The 16,859-nt window shown below is 41.8% G+C and overlaps 3 protein-coding genes across 3 annotated transcripts in view; 2 read left to right on the top strand and 1 right to left on the bottom strand.

The window, feature by feature from the left end:
* LOC123503972 (WD repeat-containing protein 35-like) overlaps nucleotides 1–16,859 on the bottom strand; it is a 45,893-nt gene that overhangs the window by 16,190 nt on the left and 12,844 nt on the right. The window lies entirely within an intron of this gene.
* On the top strand, nucleotides 321–2,375 carry LOC123503978. Its single transcript, XM_045254156.1, has 4 exons — nucleotides 321–470; nucleotides 690–919; nucleotides 1,102–1,242; nucleotides 1,385–2,375. The coding sequence occupies exons 1-4, from the start codon at nucleotides 452–454 to the stop codon at nucleotides 1,880–1,882; spliced, it is 888 nt and encodes a 295-aa protein (XP_045110091.1). The 5' UTR covers nucleotides 321–451; the 3' UTR covers nucleotides 1,883–2,375.
* LOC123503976 lies at nucleotides 5,763–9,613 on the top strand. Its single transcript, XM_045254150.1, has 5 exons — nucleotides 5,763–5,857; nucleotides 6,088–6,463; nucleotides 6,568–6,738; nucleotides 7,395–7,586; nucleotides 7,803–9,613. Exons 2-5 carry the CDS (start codon nucleotides 6,089–6,091, stop codon nucleotides 8,217–8,219), a joined length of 1,155 nt encoding a protein of 384 aa, XP_045110085.1. The 5' UTR covers nucleotides 5,763–5,857; nucleotide 6,088; the 3' UTR covers nucleotides 8,220–9,613.

Here is a 16,859-nt window from a genome sequence, read left to right as displayed (position 1 = left end):
TGTGTGTGTGTGTGTGAGTATATTATATATATTTATCTATACATTCATTTATATACATATCTTACTGTCAGTTTCTTTGCCAGTCTCCAGCTTCATGTATTTATTTTTACCTAGATATTTGTCTGCTTATCTTATTTTATTATTTTTTTATTTCACATAAAGGCGTCTAATCAATAATAGATACGACATGAAAACAATCACGAATAGAAGAAATAAAGAAAATAAGCTATTCATGTGACTTACTAACATATTACAATATCTGGTATCCAGTTGTCCATTTTTATCTTCTAATTCTCTTTTCGTCACCATATCAGCCCTCGCCCCTCACAACAGACATCCCGCAATCAGCAGGCCAAGAAAAAACTCCTGGACACGTACCCTCTCACCCGCCAAACTAAAACTTGCATTCACTTCGCCCCGAGAGCCAGTCGCTGGACGTCCGTGGGAGAGGATGGAGGTAACGCGTGCTGGTGAGTTCTCTCATTGTGGTGTGGCTGGGGTGGGTGGGGAATGGGGAGAGGGGTGAACAAGACGGACGGACTCACACACACACACACACACACATACACACAAACTCATCATTGATATAATAAAATATGCAAAAGAGAGAGAGAGAGAGAGAGAGAGAGAGAGAGATTATTACTTTGTTTTTAGTTTATTTTCTTCATCCATATTGGTCCAACCTTCAGGCAAGCTTCAGGTGGTGGTGTGGCTGTTGGCTCTGTGGCTGTCTGGTGCAGCGTCAACCAAGGGAAAAGGGAGAGGCAGTACGGGCGGCCTGTCTGCCCCATTGCTCCTCCCACCAGTCGCTGCCCACCTGCCCACGCCCGAAATTCACGTGAAGCCCTACCCTGTGGCGCTCCCGCTGTGTCCCGCAGTCACAAAGCACGTGACGAAGGTTCAACTTTTAGATAATTACGTAAGTATCAACAGTGCAGGTATGCTGAGTCTCACCTATATGCCATTTAATTAATATACACCTTAACGTTATTTCTTTAAACGTATTCTTGTTTGTGATTTGTGATAATATCCAAATTTTTTTCTTAAATTCGTTCGTTTTTTTCAATGCTGGTGTTCATTACTTTCCCTCCCACTTTCCAGGTACCCATATATCAGACGCAGGTGAAGCCCGTTATCGTGACCACCACCTTCTACCACACCAGCCTCGTCATCAAAGACCACGAGGCCAACAGCATCCTCTACACCACCGTCCGCAACATTGACTTCCAATACGATAGTTCGGTGAGACTGAGGAGGAGGAGGAAGAGGAGGAGGAGGAGGAGGAGGAGGAGGAGGAGAGAATTTCGTCTCATGCATGGGTATTCAATAGACTTTATATGGATTTAAAATGTTCTATACCAATATATCCATGTTCTCCCGACAGGAGGCTGTTATTACGAACCACGTGACCGTCACCAGCATTCAGAGGGTACCGGTCGCTACCACCGTCACCAGCATCAGCCTGACAGTGGAGCCGCAAACAACAACCGTAACCAAGACAATACAGCAAGGAATCCCCGAATACTTCACCAAGACCACCTATGTTACGCGGACGGTGTATGAGCAGCCGAGAATCACCGTGACCGAGCAGTTCGAGCTGCCTTATGACAACACTCAGTATCAGGTGGTGACAGAGACACTCTACCTGACTGAGACTGTCGAGGCCAAACATAGACCCCCAGTCACATCCACAGTGGTGAGGACGGAACACAGTCACACTCCAGTCTACGTCACCGTGACCGTCGTGAACACCGAAGCTGTCACCACTATCGTGCAGCAGCCGGACCCTCAGACCGTGGTGGTGGAGGTTCCCTGCAGCATACACACTAAGAAAGGCTTTGGAAGAAACATAAATGATAAGAACTCCTATGGTCCTTATTAATTGGACGCTACAGCAATAGTCTCCGTCCAGGACACACCGGGAGTCATTAAACACACTAATATTCCGTCACTCTCACCAAAACATTATACGCATCCCACGGTATCACTAAATCATGACACGTTTTTACCATTAACCAAAGCAAGCTCTCTCACCGTAGCATGATGCCCCACCTCATCAACTTCCATGATTTCCCAGCAGCTAATAAATATCAGCACGATCACTCAGTATAGTGCCTCCCCCCGGCAACACAACGGTTTGCCACCACATACAGTCAGTAAGCTACTCATCGCACTTCGAAGGAAAACTGCTCTCTCTCTCTCTCTCTCTCTCTCTCTCTCTCTCTCTCTCTCTCTCTCTCTCTCTCTCTCTCTCTCTCTCTCTATAAGCTATCACGATGACCAACGTTTGTCGAGATGATTGTCGATATAAGGATATACGTGATGTTGTTATTAGAATGTACTATATATTTTTCTTCAATAAACTGTTGTTCCTATCGCTGCTTACAACATCCCTCAACTAAGTAAAGTGACTGACGCCTCAGACAAATGAATATAAAACCACCGTCTTGCAGCTTAGAATATTACAAGGGGGTAAAGGTAAGGGTGCATTCTGTGTGTGTGTGTGTGTGTGTGTGTGTGTGTGTGTGTGTGTGTGTGTGTGTGTGTGTGTGTGTGTGGTTCGATGCCTTGTGCACCATTCACTATTTCATGAATGGCATGTTTGTAATCAATTACTGAATAACCAAACAACAAATTTCCTTGTTCTTAATTCAATGTGTCAAGTTAAAAAAAAAAAAAAGAAATAATGTATAGCAAATTAATGTTGTGACCTGAGACGACGCAGGAGCAGGAGAAAGTAGAAAAAATATCAAGGAAGGCACAAAACAAAAACAGAAGAAATGGTAGTAAGAGAGGCAGAATATAGAAGGAAGAGAAGACTAGACAGAGAAGCGGAAGATCTCGTGGGGCGAACAAACGGTAGATACTTAAAGCAAATAGTAAGATGACTGTACAGATCAGAGAGAGAGAGAGAGAGAGAGAGAGAGAGAGAGAGAGAGAGAGAGAGAGAGAGAGAGAGAGAGAGAGAGAGAGAGAGAGAGAGAGAGAGAGAGAGAGAGAGAGAGAGTTATAAAGAAAAAAAAAAAACGAGGTTTTGATGAGCGGGCAGGTTGAGCCTGCGGTGCCCTTCTAAAAGTCGCCCATACGAGAGTAAAAGTTGCGTAGCTACTTTCTCCGTCGTCTTCCGTACCCCGATACATAAGTAGCAATGAGTGGGGAAAATGTTGTACCTCAGTGTGCAGGACGACATTCGTACTGTATAACATAACATAATGCAGTTTTGTTCCTGGGAGTCACGCCAGTACATACTCGTAAACCTCGCCCGCATGCTTCTCTACTTTCCAAAATTCTTTCATGTTGAGTTTTCTTCCTTGTATCAAAACATGGATAAGTTTTGTACAGTAGATGTTCAATTGGACACCAGCGTCTGGTTCTTCGTTACCAGAACTTTCAGCACGGTTAATGCACCCACCCATTATAAAGTTCGGCACCACGAGGCCCCTGATGAAAAAAAAAAAGTGGGAGGTTTGCGGTTAAGCCCTGAAGGAGGTCCGTCGGTGAAAGGGAGAGTGACTGACCTGAACCACTTTTCTAGGGGTATGGGAGAGAGGGACTCAAAAATTGGCCCTTCCCTCAGCCCAGCCGGCCCACCCCGTCCAGCTCGGCCTCGGTTACACTGGCTTTACTTTTCCATTGTTTCCACCGGTTTTCTCTTTTCTTGCCAACTGATTTTTTCTTTCCTTCCCAGTAATTCGATGTGCCTGCTAGACTGGATTATTTACTCCCGCACACCCTTGCATATCGAAGTTTTCTGCCTTTCATTTAGCTTCAGAAAGGAATCTCAACAATACAAACAAATATCGATCAATGGCCATTAGATTTTTTTTTTTTTTTTTTCCTGTGTTCTAATCTCTTGTTTATGTCCTTGTTTTTTCCACCCAGCAATTCCAGACGAGAGAAGAGGAGAAAGGGAGCGATGTAGTTCATAGCCCGCAGCTCATCAAACCCGGGCGTGGCTGAAACCAGGACCCGCCCCGCAGCGCCCCCTCGACTGCCCGGCCGCCCGTCGCACCCTAGTGAAAGTCCCATACGAAGCAACCGCACGTTCCTTCCTTTCTCATAGCTAGGATGTTCTCAGGCATGTGGCCGAGGAGCAGCCAAGCGTTGCGTTCAGGTTGCGTAAAAATAATAACATGAACCAAACATACACTCAAAGGTGCGTATAATTATCACTTCGAATATACCGTTTTCAGAGAATTATCTTAAAATACACACCAATAAAGATGGACGCCACTAAAAAAAGGAGCAGGGACAGTAGAATCATAAAGCATCTATAGTTTCGGGAATTACCCTGCACAAAACAAGTAAAGTAAAGACCAGCAACTACCTTTCCCTCGGTACAGACTTGTCACATCCAAAATTAAATTCTTAATTCTTGAACGATGACAACAGTGGTGCGCCATGTGACTGCTGATGCGCCGCCTTGATCTATTTAGACAAAATTAAGAAAATAATCAAAAGACAATAGGGAGGACTGTCGCTCTGTCTTGAAGAGCAAATAAAATACCCCATTTCTTGGTGTCTATTCTCTGCGAGTCGTAGTATGAAGGAAGTTCTCGCCACCACTACCACCAACACCACCACCACGCAGACGAGTGAGGGGAAGTCATAGCAGTCACTAGACAGTTGTACCCAGTCACTTGCTTTTTGCTGGGCGGGTTGAGTTGGGTGGGATGGGCGTGGCGGCAGCCCAAACACGGCATCCCTGGAAAGGGTTATGCGATGTTCATTAGGACTTTTGGTTCAGCAGTACTCAAGTTTCATGCCGCGTCTGACATGGGTCACCGCCAACAACGTATCTTACTTTACTCTTTATTATTAATATCATCATTATTATTATTACCATTATTATTATTATTATTATTATTATTATTATTATTATTATTATTATTATTAATATTATTATTATCATTAATATTATTATTATCATTATTATTATCATTATTATTATTATTATTATTATTATTATTACTATTATTATTATTATTATTATTATTATTATTATTATTTATTATTATCATTATTACTATTATTATTATTACTATTATCATTATTATTGTTATAATTATTATTATTATTATTATTATTATTATTATTATTATTATTATTATTATTATTATTATTACTATTATTATTATTTTAATCCCTGTGCAGTTTAATACAAGAAGTACTATCTCACCCGCTATAAATGTACGTAAATTCACTTACTGTGGGAATTTTCCAGTACTGTATCGCCATACATTATCTAGTACAGCAGATTGTGATGCCCTTTCTTTCTCTCGTCGACATAAAATCGTAACGTCTATTCTAAGGAATTATGCCAGCGAATTATTTATGCTTATATTGTTTGCATTTAGCTACGGGTTTTTTTTTTTCTATCATTAATTATTTTGCTATCAAATTAATAAATGAAATATAATTATTGTTCTAAGTACTTGATGAAACCAAATTTTATGGGTTTCTGTGTGTTTAAGCAATTAGAGTGTTTGAATCAATAAACTAAATCTTTAACGTTACGCTTGCATTGCGTGAATACTAAATCTTCGTAAACCTATACCTGAATTCCTCTACAGCTCATCGTTATATTGACACTTCACACACGTTCACTGCCGGCCATTTCCAGCCTTCCACAACTTCCCTCCTCTTACCACCTGTTTCTCTCCCGTCTGGTACCACGAGTTGTTTTTTTTTTTTTTTCTGCTGAGCGCAGTGGCGGTCGGGTCGAGGCTATAAAGGTGAGAGGTTGGAAAATCAGTGGTTCAGTCTGCCGCCACTCGTCCCCTGGGACTGACCGACCATACCTGCTGCTGTACCAGGCGATTGTTTTCATTGCTACAGTTTCCACAGCTTTTGTAAGGTAATGAACAAACGGCTCATTGTTACGAAAAAAAAAAACGTAACCTGATAGTGTAGATGACCACACCTCTCAGTCTTACACATGACTGACTGAGGATCATGAGATATTCAATGGTGATTATCAGTGATGCAAGTTAGGAAAAGAACAGTCAGTGAATGGCCCAATGATAAATTAAGATTTCAGTACTATGCTATACTTCAGTATGGAGTTAACAGTTTTCACCATTACAGCATGGCCTGGCTCCTCTGGGCACTGGCCACAGCCGCCACCGGAGTCGCCCTCACAGCAGCTGATGGGGCAGGGTACGGTGCGCCCCATGCTCCAGCCCCAGTGCACTCCTACCATCCGCCACCTCTAGTTCCCTATTCCCCCATCCCTATCTACGCGGGATCGTCGAGTGGGAAAAAGGGCTTCCGTAGTGGACTTTCTTTATTCGGAGGCAAGGGTAAGGGAAGGGGTAAAAAGGGCAGACCTGGCAGGGTCATCACCCCAGTGCACATCCCAGCCCCGCCTCCTATAAAGCAGCACCACTTAGTGAATGTCAAGGTGCCTCAGTGTCATCCTCTGACGCACTACATCACCCAGTACGTCACCGAAGCACACCCTGTAAGTGGTTCCCCTGAGCATATCTAAACATAGAGCAACATCAGCTGGTATTATCACTCAGTCCCATTGACAACACAAGTCATCCACCTCTCTCTTGTTCCAAGGTCCCACAGGTGTATACTGAGTACGTGGAGAACGTGGTGCCGTCCATCCTGTACAAGACCAAGCATGAGCGTCTGGTAGAGACCTCTATTGTGACGGATGTCGTTCGAAGTATAATCACCGTCACCCACACCACATCTGTTCCAGTGACCCGGTACAGCTCTGTCACTGAGGTGTGTCACAACTATCTTGAGAATTTCCTTGACTCACGATTCGTCTCATCAACTCCCCTCCTCTGACTAACTGTCTTCAGCCTCTTTCTCACAGCCGAAATGTTGCATCTCTTTCTATCTTTTATCGCTATTTTCATGCTAATTGTTCTACTGATCATGATAACTGCATGCCTCCCATCTTCCTGCGGCCTCGCTTAAATAGTACTCTCAGTCATTCATACCTTTCTCTGGTAAACTCTGGAACTCCCTGCCTGCTTCTTGTATTTCAATTTTCTTATGACTTGACTTCATTTAAGAGGGAGGTATTAAGACATTTGCTCCCTAATATTGGCTAACCCTTTACTTATCTTCCAGCACTCAAGTGGACCTTTTTTTAGTATTTTGTTTCCCTTGGCTGGCCCTCTCTCCTATGTATATATATACATATATATATATATATATATATATATATATATATATATATATATATATATATATATATATATATATATATATATATATATATATATATATATATATATATATATATATATATATATAAGGAAAATAACATATAATTGAAAATACGTAATAAAATTTTCATTTGGTTATCTCTTTTTGTGGTTTTCAAGATCCACTTACAGTAAAACGTACAACATCTTGTATATTTTTTGTAGGTGCTGACACAAGTGGAGACCAGTAGCGTGTACCAGACCACGGTGGAGGTGAGCTACACACCAGTGTATAGAACCACAGTGTTGACAGAAACACAAACCATCACTCAGGTGGAGAGTGTCCCAGATATCCGCGTGTCTCTCGTCACCAAGTCCATCTATCTGCCTCCCACAGACTATATCACAGTTACGGAGGTAAGGCACAACTCTCTCTCTCTCTCTCTCTCTCTCTCTCTCTCTCTCTCTCTCTCTCTCACACACACACACACACACACACACACAATTACATATCTTTGATACAAATCTTTCGTAACGGAGGGTGGAAACTAAGAAGTATATTCAGATATTACTACCCATATGAATATAACAGAGTGTGTGTACGGACACTGACTGCGTTCACTTTTTCTACAGCCCCGTGTGATTCCGTCTCCGGTGTTAACATCAGCCGTTCAGCACTTCACCGTCCATCCACAACCGCACCACCCGCCCGCCCAGCCCGCGGGAGGGTATGGGCCGCCTGCAGTCACTGTCACCGTCAATGAGCCCGTCTACCAGGAAGTCACTACTACCGTTTACCATCAGAATTACGTCACTCACACGGAGTACCAAACGCAAGTGGTGACGCAGACCAATTACCAGGACGTGACCCAAGTGGTGACAGACTACGTAACAATTAAGCCAGAGTGTGGTGGAAGCGGCTACGGCTCGGGTCGGCCAAGCCTGCCACTCGATGTAACTCTACACGAGGCCAGTAGAGAACTGGACGACATCTTCATCAGCCACAAGCAGACGCCGCAGCTTTTCGGCTCTGACTGCAGCCTGTGTTAGCCGCTCTCCTCCCATACGTTTGTTGGCTGTTTCCCATCCCTAGGCAATGTCATGCTGTTCCCTTGCCCATTGTCATCCACCGTTTGTTCACACTTCACAAAGCACTGCTTCTCCTGAGGATGCAGCTCTTTCCAGAAGCTCCCGTTGTTTGAAGACGGGTTTAGTTATACGAGTATATCATTAAGTTACTTCTCTTTATTCTTGTCATTTTGTTTTCAAATGTATTTAAGTACAAACGCACACATGCGTTTATTTGTCTGAATGTATGTAAGGAGACCCATAGACACGGGTACGGAAAGGCACGCAATACGGTAGATAGGAATGTAGACAAGTTGCAGGAGGGGGAAGTTGTTAGCAGCAGGGATCATCAACCATATCGTATCTTGTTTTACTTCCGTTTTTTCTATTGTTAACTTCGATTTTTTTTTTTTTTTTTTCAATACTGATCGATCACTCTGCTTTACAACTTCAGCATCTGTAATCGTGATTATGTTTTGAAGAAATAAATGCACAGAGAGATAGATAAAAGACAGATAGATAAATAGACAGACTTAGATAGATGAATAGATATAAATACATATATACATAAGTACATACATTCATGAATAAATAGACTAGATACATAAATAGACAGATAGATAAATAGATAGATAAATAGGTAAATTGAGATAGACAGAAAAATATTTGAGAGAGAGAGAGAGAGAGAGAGAGAGAGAGAGAGAGAGAGAGAGGGAGAACTTTTAATCATCGATCGACAGATAAATAAATGGACAGGTAGACATACCATACATACACATGTATATACAACATACATGCATATCAGTGTACAATTAACTGACGTTGATCATAGTTTTTTTGTGTGTGTGTGTGTGGAAATACTTAAAAACATATCCTATCCCTTTTCTCTCTCTCTCTCTCTCTCTCTCTCTCTCTCTCTCTCTCTCTCTCTCTCGTCGGAATACAACAATCAATGGTTTGTTGCTACGCAGGTTGAAAATATGAGCATCAAAACACCATCTAGTCTAAGTACTTTTTATATTTTTTTCTTTATATTTTCGTATGAATGTGAAGTGGGTAGACTCAAAATAGGAAAGAATAGATGGAAAAAGTCATTCGTTAAGGTTCCAATTCATATTTTCTCGATTAAAAGGCCTTCTAAAATTTCCCGGGTTGATTTGAAAGTATAATACCAAGGTCACATCCCACTACAAGGCCCTATTCAGTTCACACAGTGTATGCCCTCCGCTGCAACTGTTGTAGTTTTGGCACGCACACACAATCCTTCACACATTTCGTCGTCTCTCTATTACAGTCATTTATCGTTAGCTGTATTCATATGTAAATGGATGTTCTGTTATGTTCTAAGATAAGATAATATATATATTTGCAAACTACTGAATTATCAAAAATATATCCCAGTATCTGTGTATGTGGGAGGGGAAAGGAGGGACAATAATTCCACTGCCTTTTCTGACAATAAATCTTGAAAAAAAAAAAAAAAAGAAGAAGAAAAATCATGGGGTGCACACGGGTCCTACACAATATTAATCTCAGCTCATCCACTAATTTTGTGCATTACGTGTGGTGTGTGGCACATTGGGTACAAAAGTAGTTAATCTCAGACACAACAAGGATCTGCTTCCTACTAATGCCGCTGATGATGATGATTATTATGCCCACCCTCCCACGCACTGACACAAAGAGATAGGAAGTACAAAAATAGAAAGTTATATAGATAGATGGACACACAGATAGATAGATGCATACATACATAGATACATATATAGAAATACAGACAGATAGATCAACAAATATATATATATAGACGGATAGATAGATAGTAAATAAACAAACACTGGTCTAGGGAACTTCATATTCATGTCTCTCTCTCTCTCTCTCTCTCTCTCTCTCTCTCTCTCTCTCTCTCTCTCTGCTCAACAATTCTTCCTTAATGAATTAGCAAGCATTCTGTTCTGTTTCCAGTTTGAGGCAATTCTTCATCAAACAAACATCTCAGATTCATTACGAGGTCGGTGGAAAAGATAACTCCGTTTCTATCTCAACATCATCTTTCACGCAGCTGAACGAAGTGAAATCTCAACGCACTCTATAATTTCGAGTTAATGAACTTCCCTACGAAAACATAGTTTATTTATTTTGCTATTTATTTATTTATCTATTTATCTGTTCATTTATTTATGTACCTATCTATATATTTGTTTATTTAGCTATTTAATAATTTATTTATTCATTTAGTATTAATTTAGCATGTGTTTGACAACAACACAATCGCACACTCCTTGGTTTAGTGTTATTTAATCATGTCATGTGTTGGGTACACACGTGTGCTGGGTACACACATGTCCTGTGTTGTATTCCAATAGAAGACATACACTTCGTATTTTCACTTCCAAATCAACCATACACTGTAGCAGAATGTAGAGTTACTTTTATTATTTTTCAGAGCGGTTTAAAGCGTATCATTCATTATCTCTATACGTATCACGCAGACGGTGTCTACGGTCAGGAATGGGCGACTTTCCAAGATCTGCGGACTGAACTATCATTTTCTGAAGTAATATGAAAAGAATAAGAAACTAAACAAATAAATAAGACATTCTTAGAGGGAGGCAATGACAGAGATGGTGAATGACGTGACTATGATGAATATTCTGAATGTTCTCCACTTTGTAAGATAAATAATCATAGACTTTTCCTTAGTCAGAAAATTTAAGTAAGAGGTATGCACCACTGATAGACCTCGTTTGAAAGTGACTCTGTACTTAACACCAGATGGTAGAAAATTCAGAAGATTCAAGAGCGTAGGCATGAAGACGGATGGTTGCACACGTCGCTTTCGCTATACTACATGTGAATGCACACGCGCATGTTGTATAATACAACACAGTAACTGATACGAACGCAGCTATAATTCAGAGAGCACTGCTAAGTGAAAGAATTATCAAACCCCAGACCTTGGGATGTAGTTGCCAGTTTTCTGAGACTAGCTATCTGCTGTGTAGGTACTACTAGGTAGCTTCAGTGCTTCCATTTTAGGGTAAAATACCCTAAACTAGGGTAATTGGACCCTTCATATACACAATCATCTCCGTGACTTGTATCATCCCTTCACCCCCCCACCCCATCCCCTTTCTCCCCAGTCTCCAGTCATCCGTGTACTAGGCGTACACGTTTTGGACCTTCGGAAGGTTAGATCACAGCTCACACACAGAGTCAGTCACTTGCGAGGACGAGTCCACACAGAGCAGCCGCAGTAGTGGCTGTAGTGTGTAGTCCTGTGTGTGTGTTTGGGGGTGGGGGAGGGCAATATTTAAACTTATGTATGATGAGTGCATTAATCAACAATTAATGGGCAACTTCGACAATTTAGGGTAAAACACTCGAATCTAGGGTAAAATCGACAAAAATCTAGGGTAAGATTTCATCAACTTATGGAATCATTGGCAGTTCCTCAGTGGCAGTCGCTACCGGATCGTCGTGCGAGGAAGAAGAACAACACAAACGTTCCACGACTTGAATATCCCAAAGACAACCAGCAATGGCAGGAGACACATTTTTCCATTGGCATCGGCCAGCCACTGGAGTAGAGACTCTTTTCGACTGTGCCAACAGAAAAGGACATTTTGTTACCATTTATGCGCTGAGTCTGTGTAGCGCTTCGCCAGTGGGCGACGATATGATGGAAAATGCTCTTAAACATCTTTTTAGGTGAGTATCCACTCATGCAATCCACATCCTGTTAGCAATAAGGAATCAAGTACATTCATTCTCACACAAACCTGCTTCCTTTCGATTTATTAATTTGTTTTATTTATTTATCTGTTTTTGTTTCTTCAGTTTTTTCCTGCATTTCATTTTACAGGAAGGTGCCCTCACTGAGGACGTGTTTCAGAAATCGGGGAGACACACTGTGGGCCTGTGAAATGAAAAACGAGCGGCTTGACTTTCAGGTATTGTATTTGTGCAGTATAGGATAATATCCGCCACACTATTCAAAGAACCTGCGATCATAACATACATCGTAAGATTTATAATGGTGGCATATATATAGAGTGTATTTTGTCGTCAATGGTGAATAAAACACTTATCTGCGTAAATGCTACTTTCGCAGTGATTATCAGATATTATCATTAAAAGATAAACAAATAGATATGTAGTACACTAATATATATGTATAAGGATATCAATGTAGATGGATAACAGATATACAAATTAATGAAAATAATAATGGTAAATTAATAATATATGAATACCAGGGTTAGCGGTGCCAGTGTGCATTTCATGTAGAAACTTAATTGTTACCAGTTGCTCCGAGATGCTTTCCCACTCCATCATGGTGTTCATGGTAACAGCTACACAAATACCAGGTCGGTAAATAATTGAGATAAATAGATAGGTAAATAGATATATACACGTATTTGTATATAGATAGATAGATAAATAGATAGATAGGTAGAGAAATTGATTGATTGATGGCTAGATAAATAGATAAAGATAGAGAAACAGAGATAGATAGATATTAAGATAGATACCTAGATGGATGGATAAACGGACAGATAGATAAATAAGGAAATAGATAACTGAGATAAGGAAAAAATTAGATACATCCGCACTACACACACACACACACACACACACACACACACACACACACACACACACACCGCGTAGTGTATTGGTTAGCACGCTCGACTCACAATCGAGAGGGCCGGGTTCGAGTCCCGGCGCGGCGAGGCAAATGGGCAAGCCTCTTAATGTATGGCCCCTGTTCACCTAGCAGTAAATAGGTACGGGATGTAACTCGAGGGGTTGTGGCCTCGCTGTCCCGGTGTGTGGAGTGTGTTGTGGTCTCAGTCCTACCCGAAGATCGGTCTATGAGCTCTGAGCTCGCTCCGTAATGGGGAAGACTGGCTGGGGTGACCAGCGGGCGACCGAGGTGAATTACACACACACACACACACACACATCGCGTAGTGTAATGGTTAGCACGCTCGATTCACAATCGAGAGGGCCGGGTTCGAGTCCCGGGAAGCGGCGAGGCAAATGGGCAAGCCTCTTAATGTGTGGCCCCTGTTCACCTAGCCTCGCTTTCCCGGTGTGTGGAGTGTGTGTTGTGGTCTCAGTCCTATCCGAAGATCGGTCTATGAGCTCTGAGCTCGCTCCGTAATGGGGAAGACTGACTGGATGACCAGCAGATGACCGAGGTGAATTACACACACACAGTCACATACAGTAATTTTACGTAAATAAGCACATCACCCGAATGTTTCAAACTGACGATTTTATCACCATGATTCTGACTAGTTACTTTTGAGAGACAGCGATGTATGTATAGGGATGTATGTATAGGGAACACTAGCTGTGATTCACTCACTCCCATGTAATGAAGTCTCAAGGTAACTAACCCAAACAGTGAATTACGTCACCTAAGCAGAAAGCATTCTACCAAGCACTGTGTGTGTGTGTGTGTATGTATGTGTGTGTGTGTGTGTGTGTGTGTGTGTGTGTGTGTGTGTGTGTGTGTGTGTGTGTGTGTGTGTGTGTGTGTGTGTGTGTGTGTGTGCATTATCGATCTCGAACAAGATAAAAATGCACTCCATTCAGTATGATTTTACTTCATTCTTTGGTAAGGGTATCGTTAGAGACTTAGTGCGTTGTATCTGAATGCATTTCGTAATTGTTTCTTAAAATCCTTAAAAACTGAAAGAGCAATCCTAATAGATTAATCTTAAACTTGAAAATCAAGAACCTCCTTAATCGTCTTAAAAAGTTCTAAAGCATATGAATCTGAACTCATAGGATGTTTCATACACACATCAAGAATCAGGTAAGAGATGAAAGACGACATGCGATGTCCTTGAACATAATTGTAGACGTCAGATACGTTCATCTCATCAGCTACAAAGTAGCTTCACAGATGTGCAAAATAATTTTTTTTTTTAGATTATCTTGCACCATTTTTTTCATGTATCTCTATTGGAGTCAGTGCAAAGGAGGATGACTAAAAGGATACAGGGAATGAAGGATATACCCTATGAAGAGGGACTGAAAAAACTTAGTCTGCATTCCTTAGAGAGACGACGGTTAAGAGGAGACTTGATAGAAGCATTTAAGTGGTATAAGGTTTTTAACAAAGGGGACATGAATTTAGTTTTTAGGATCAGTAGCGGGGACAGAACCAGAAATAATGGGTTTAAGCTTGAAAAATTCAGGTTCAGGAAGGAAATGGGAAAGAACTGGTTTTCAAACAGAGTGGTTGATGAGTGGAACAGTCTCAGTGGGCATGTAGTCAGGGCTGAGTCAATAGGGAGCTTTAAAAGAAGGTTAGATAAATTCATGGATGGGGAAGATAGATGGAATTAGGTAGATTAAGCACACTGGGACTGCCTCGTATAGGCCTGGCGGCCTCTTGCAGCTTCCCTCCTTTCTTATGTTTTTATGTTCTTATCATAAATTTATGAAAGATTTCTTTGGATCAATCAAAACTTTAAGAATTTTTTTTACATTCGCGCTAATTTTTACACCTCAATCTTAGCCAAAAAGCGAGCTTATTAATGAATCCTACTCTGAACATGAAGGGCATTGGTCATTGGGTATTTCAACAACGCGAACTATGGTCTCAAAAGGTTTGAAGACCATTACCGTATGATTAGCGGAGTGAGAAAGGTCACTCAAACTTGTCATATTAACAAAATACTTCATAAAGGACGATGGTGTATATTTTTAGGTTAAGATATTTATCACTTCATCCCAAGTATGTATGTCGTTCGTACAGTACCTGTGACAGAATAAATAATCATCACACTAAACACCATTCTACGTTTCCCAGGTGACGAAAACGGAGGATGTGGTCACGGCCATGGAGGATCTGTTCATATACGAGTTCCCCACAACTGAAGGCCCCCTGTGGTGCGCCCGCCTGCTGCCCTCAACTGCCCCCTTACCTTCCTCCCTGCCAGAAGTGATTGCCTCCTGTGATTTTCCCCACACCCGCATACTACTGCTAGCCAACCACCACGGTATCAATGACGGCACCAGCAACACATTCATCGCAGAGTCGCTCCTACACATCCTGGATGACATGATTGCTGGCAATCCTATCGATGATAAGGTCCAAATAGGAACCCTGGCTGACGGGGAGGAATCCAAGGCCATACTGACAGTTATGGCAGAGAAAATGAGGCAAGACAGTGATTTCCAACAGAACATAATAGAAGAAGCCAATAAGTCTCGTAAGACAGAGAAACTCATCCCACGGGCCTATCCAATGCCCAGGGGTCCCAACCCCAAGGTTCAGATAGTCATGCAAGATCTTGACAAAGAAACAACTCAGAACTTCTTTAAGCGGTGCAAGCAGGAAGGAGTCACAGTGAACACAGCAATGACCTCGGTTATAAATGTAAGTCTGGTAGACTTTGTGAGAGAAGGAGGACTAGAGCAGGACACGTACACAGTCCATGAGTTGCACTCGGTCAATCTGAGACGCTATTGGTCTGGAAATACAGACAAGACCTTAGGATGTCACATGCTTATGCCACGTGTCTTGCATCCCACACCAGCAAAGTGGAGGGAAGGTTTTTGGGAATACACCAGAACCATCCACGAGACTCTTCTTCGTGGGCTTGAGGAAAAAGATGCATTTTTGTATTTGCTCAATGTGGGCGAGGGAATCCCTCTAGAAAAACTCTTTGAAGAGCGACCATACCCAGAATGTGACTATGCTATTGGCAACATAGGAAACTTGGATCGCCGTCTCACAACAAAAAGGCAACACATCAGCCTGTGCCATTTGGTGAGGAGCACCGCTTGCTGGAACGATCCAATGTATTCCTTTTTTCACACACTGAACGGCTGTTTTGCTTACAGTCTTGTGTACTGCTGTGACGTGCTTACAAGGGAAATGGCAAAAAGGTTCTTGGAAATAACATTTGATAACCTAAAAGCCATAGCTCAATTGTAAGGCAACATCACCTTACACTAAAACAGTACAACAGAACAACCAACCAATACAAAAAAAAAAAAAGAAACTCTCAGTGGCGTACTTGCTTTGCTCTATATTTCTAACGATGTGCTTTCTTATGCTGGATTGGCTGGACACTAACTGCTGTACTGAAAGCTTGCGTGACAACACTAATATATGTTCTGGGTGAAAGCATCACACTCTTACTTGGACGACTGCATTAAACACACACGGCCGCCGTTACCCAACCAACTTCCCTGCGGTCCACATTTACGTTCTGGTCAGTTACCGAGCTAGAATCCGCCCTCTAACCTGGTATAGTGCTTTAGCATTACCTGTGCATCTTGAGGAAGAGTCAGTATAAATATGTAACACTGGTGAAGTGTGTGTAAAAGGCTTAGCATATGTGTTTGATCTCAGAAAGGTTCCAGTGCCCGTGGGTCCTTTATTCCTATAGTACCAATGGCCTGAGTTAGGATTAGGTTAGGGATCTTGCTGAAGCCAAGGTCAATTTGAACCACTCCAAGCAGACCCAGATAGGGTTTAAGGGTGTGCCAAAGCTTGGATGGCACACAGCGATTATTATGTGTGTGGAGGTGCTGAGGGCACCCTGTGGGGGTTTCGCAGTGAGGTTTATTGTCTATTGTGATGAATATATG

Source organism: Portunus trituberculatus, chromosome 15 (assembly GCF_017591435.1).
Source record: "Portunus trituberculatus isolate SZX2019 chromosome 15, ASM1759143v1, whole genome shotgun sequence".
Lineage (NCBI taxonomy): Eukaryota > Metazoa > Arthropoda > Malacostraca > Decapoda > Portunidae > Portunus > Portunus trituberculatus.
The sequence above is the reverse complement of the archived record's forward strand: the minus strand, read 5'-3'. Positions and strand labels throughout refer to the sequence as shown.

Coding starts and splice junctions, on each gene's coding strand:
- LOC123503976 (XM_045254150.1), top strand. CDS start 6,089: ATGGCCTGGCTCCTCTGGGCACTGGCCACAGCCGCCACCGGAGTCGCC. Junction 6,739..7,394: donor GGTACAGCTCTGTCACTGAG/GTGTGTCACAAC, acceptor TATTTTTTGTAG/GTGCTGACACAAGTGGAGAC. Junction 7,587..7,802: donor ACTATATCACAGTTACGGAG/GTAAGGCACAAC, acceptor CTTTTTCTACAG/CCCCGTGTGATTCCGTCTCC.
- LOC123503978 (XM_045254156.1), top strand. Junction 920..1,101: donor TTCAACTTTTAGATAATTAC/GTAAGTATCAAC, acceptor CCCACTTTCCAG/GTACCCATATATCAGACGCA. Junction 1,243..1,384: donor ACTTCCAATACGATAGTTCG/GTGAGACTGAGG, acceptor TTCTCCCGACAG/GAGGCTGTTATTACGAACCA.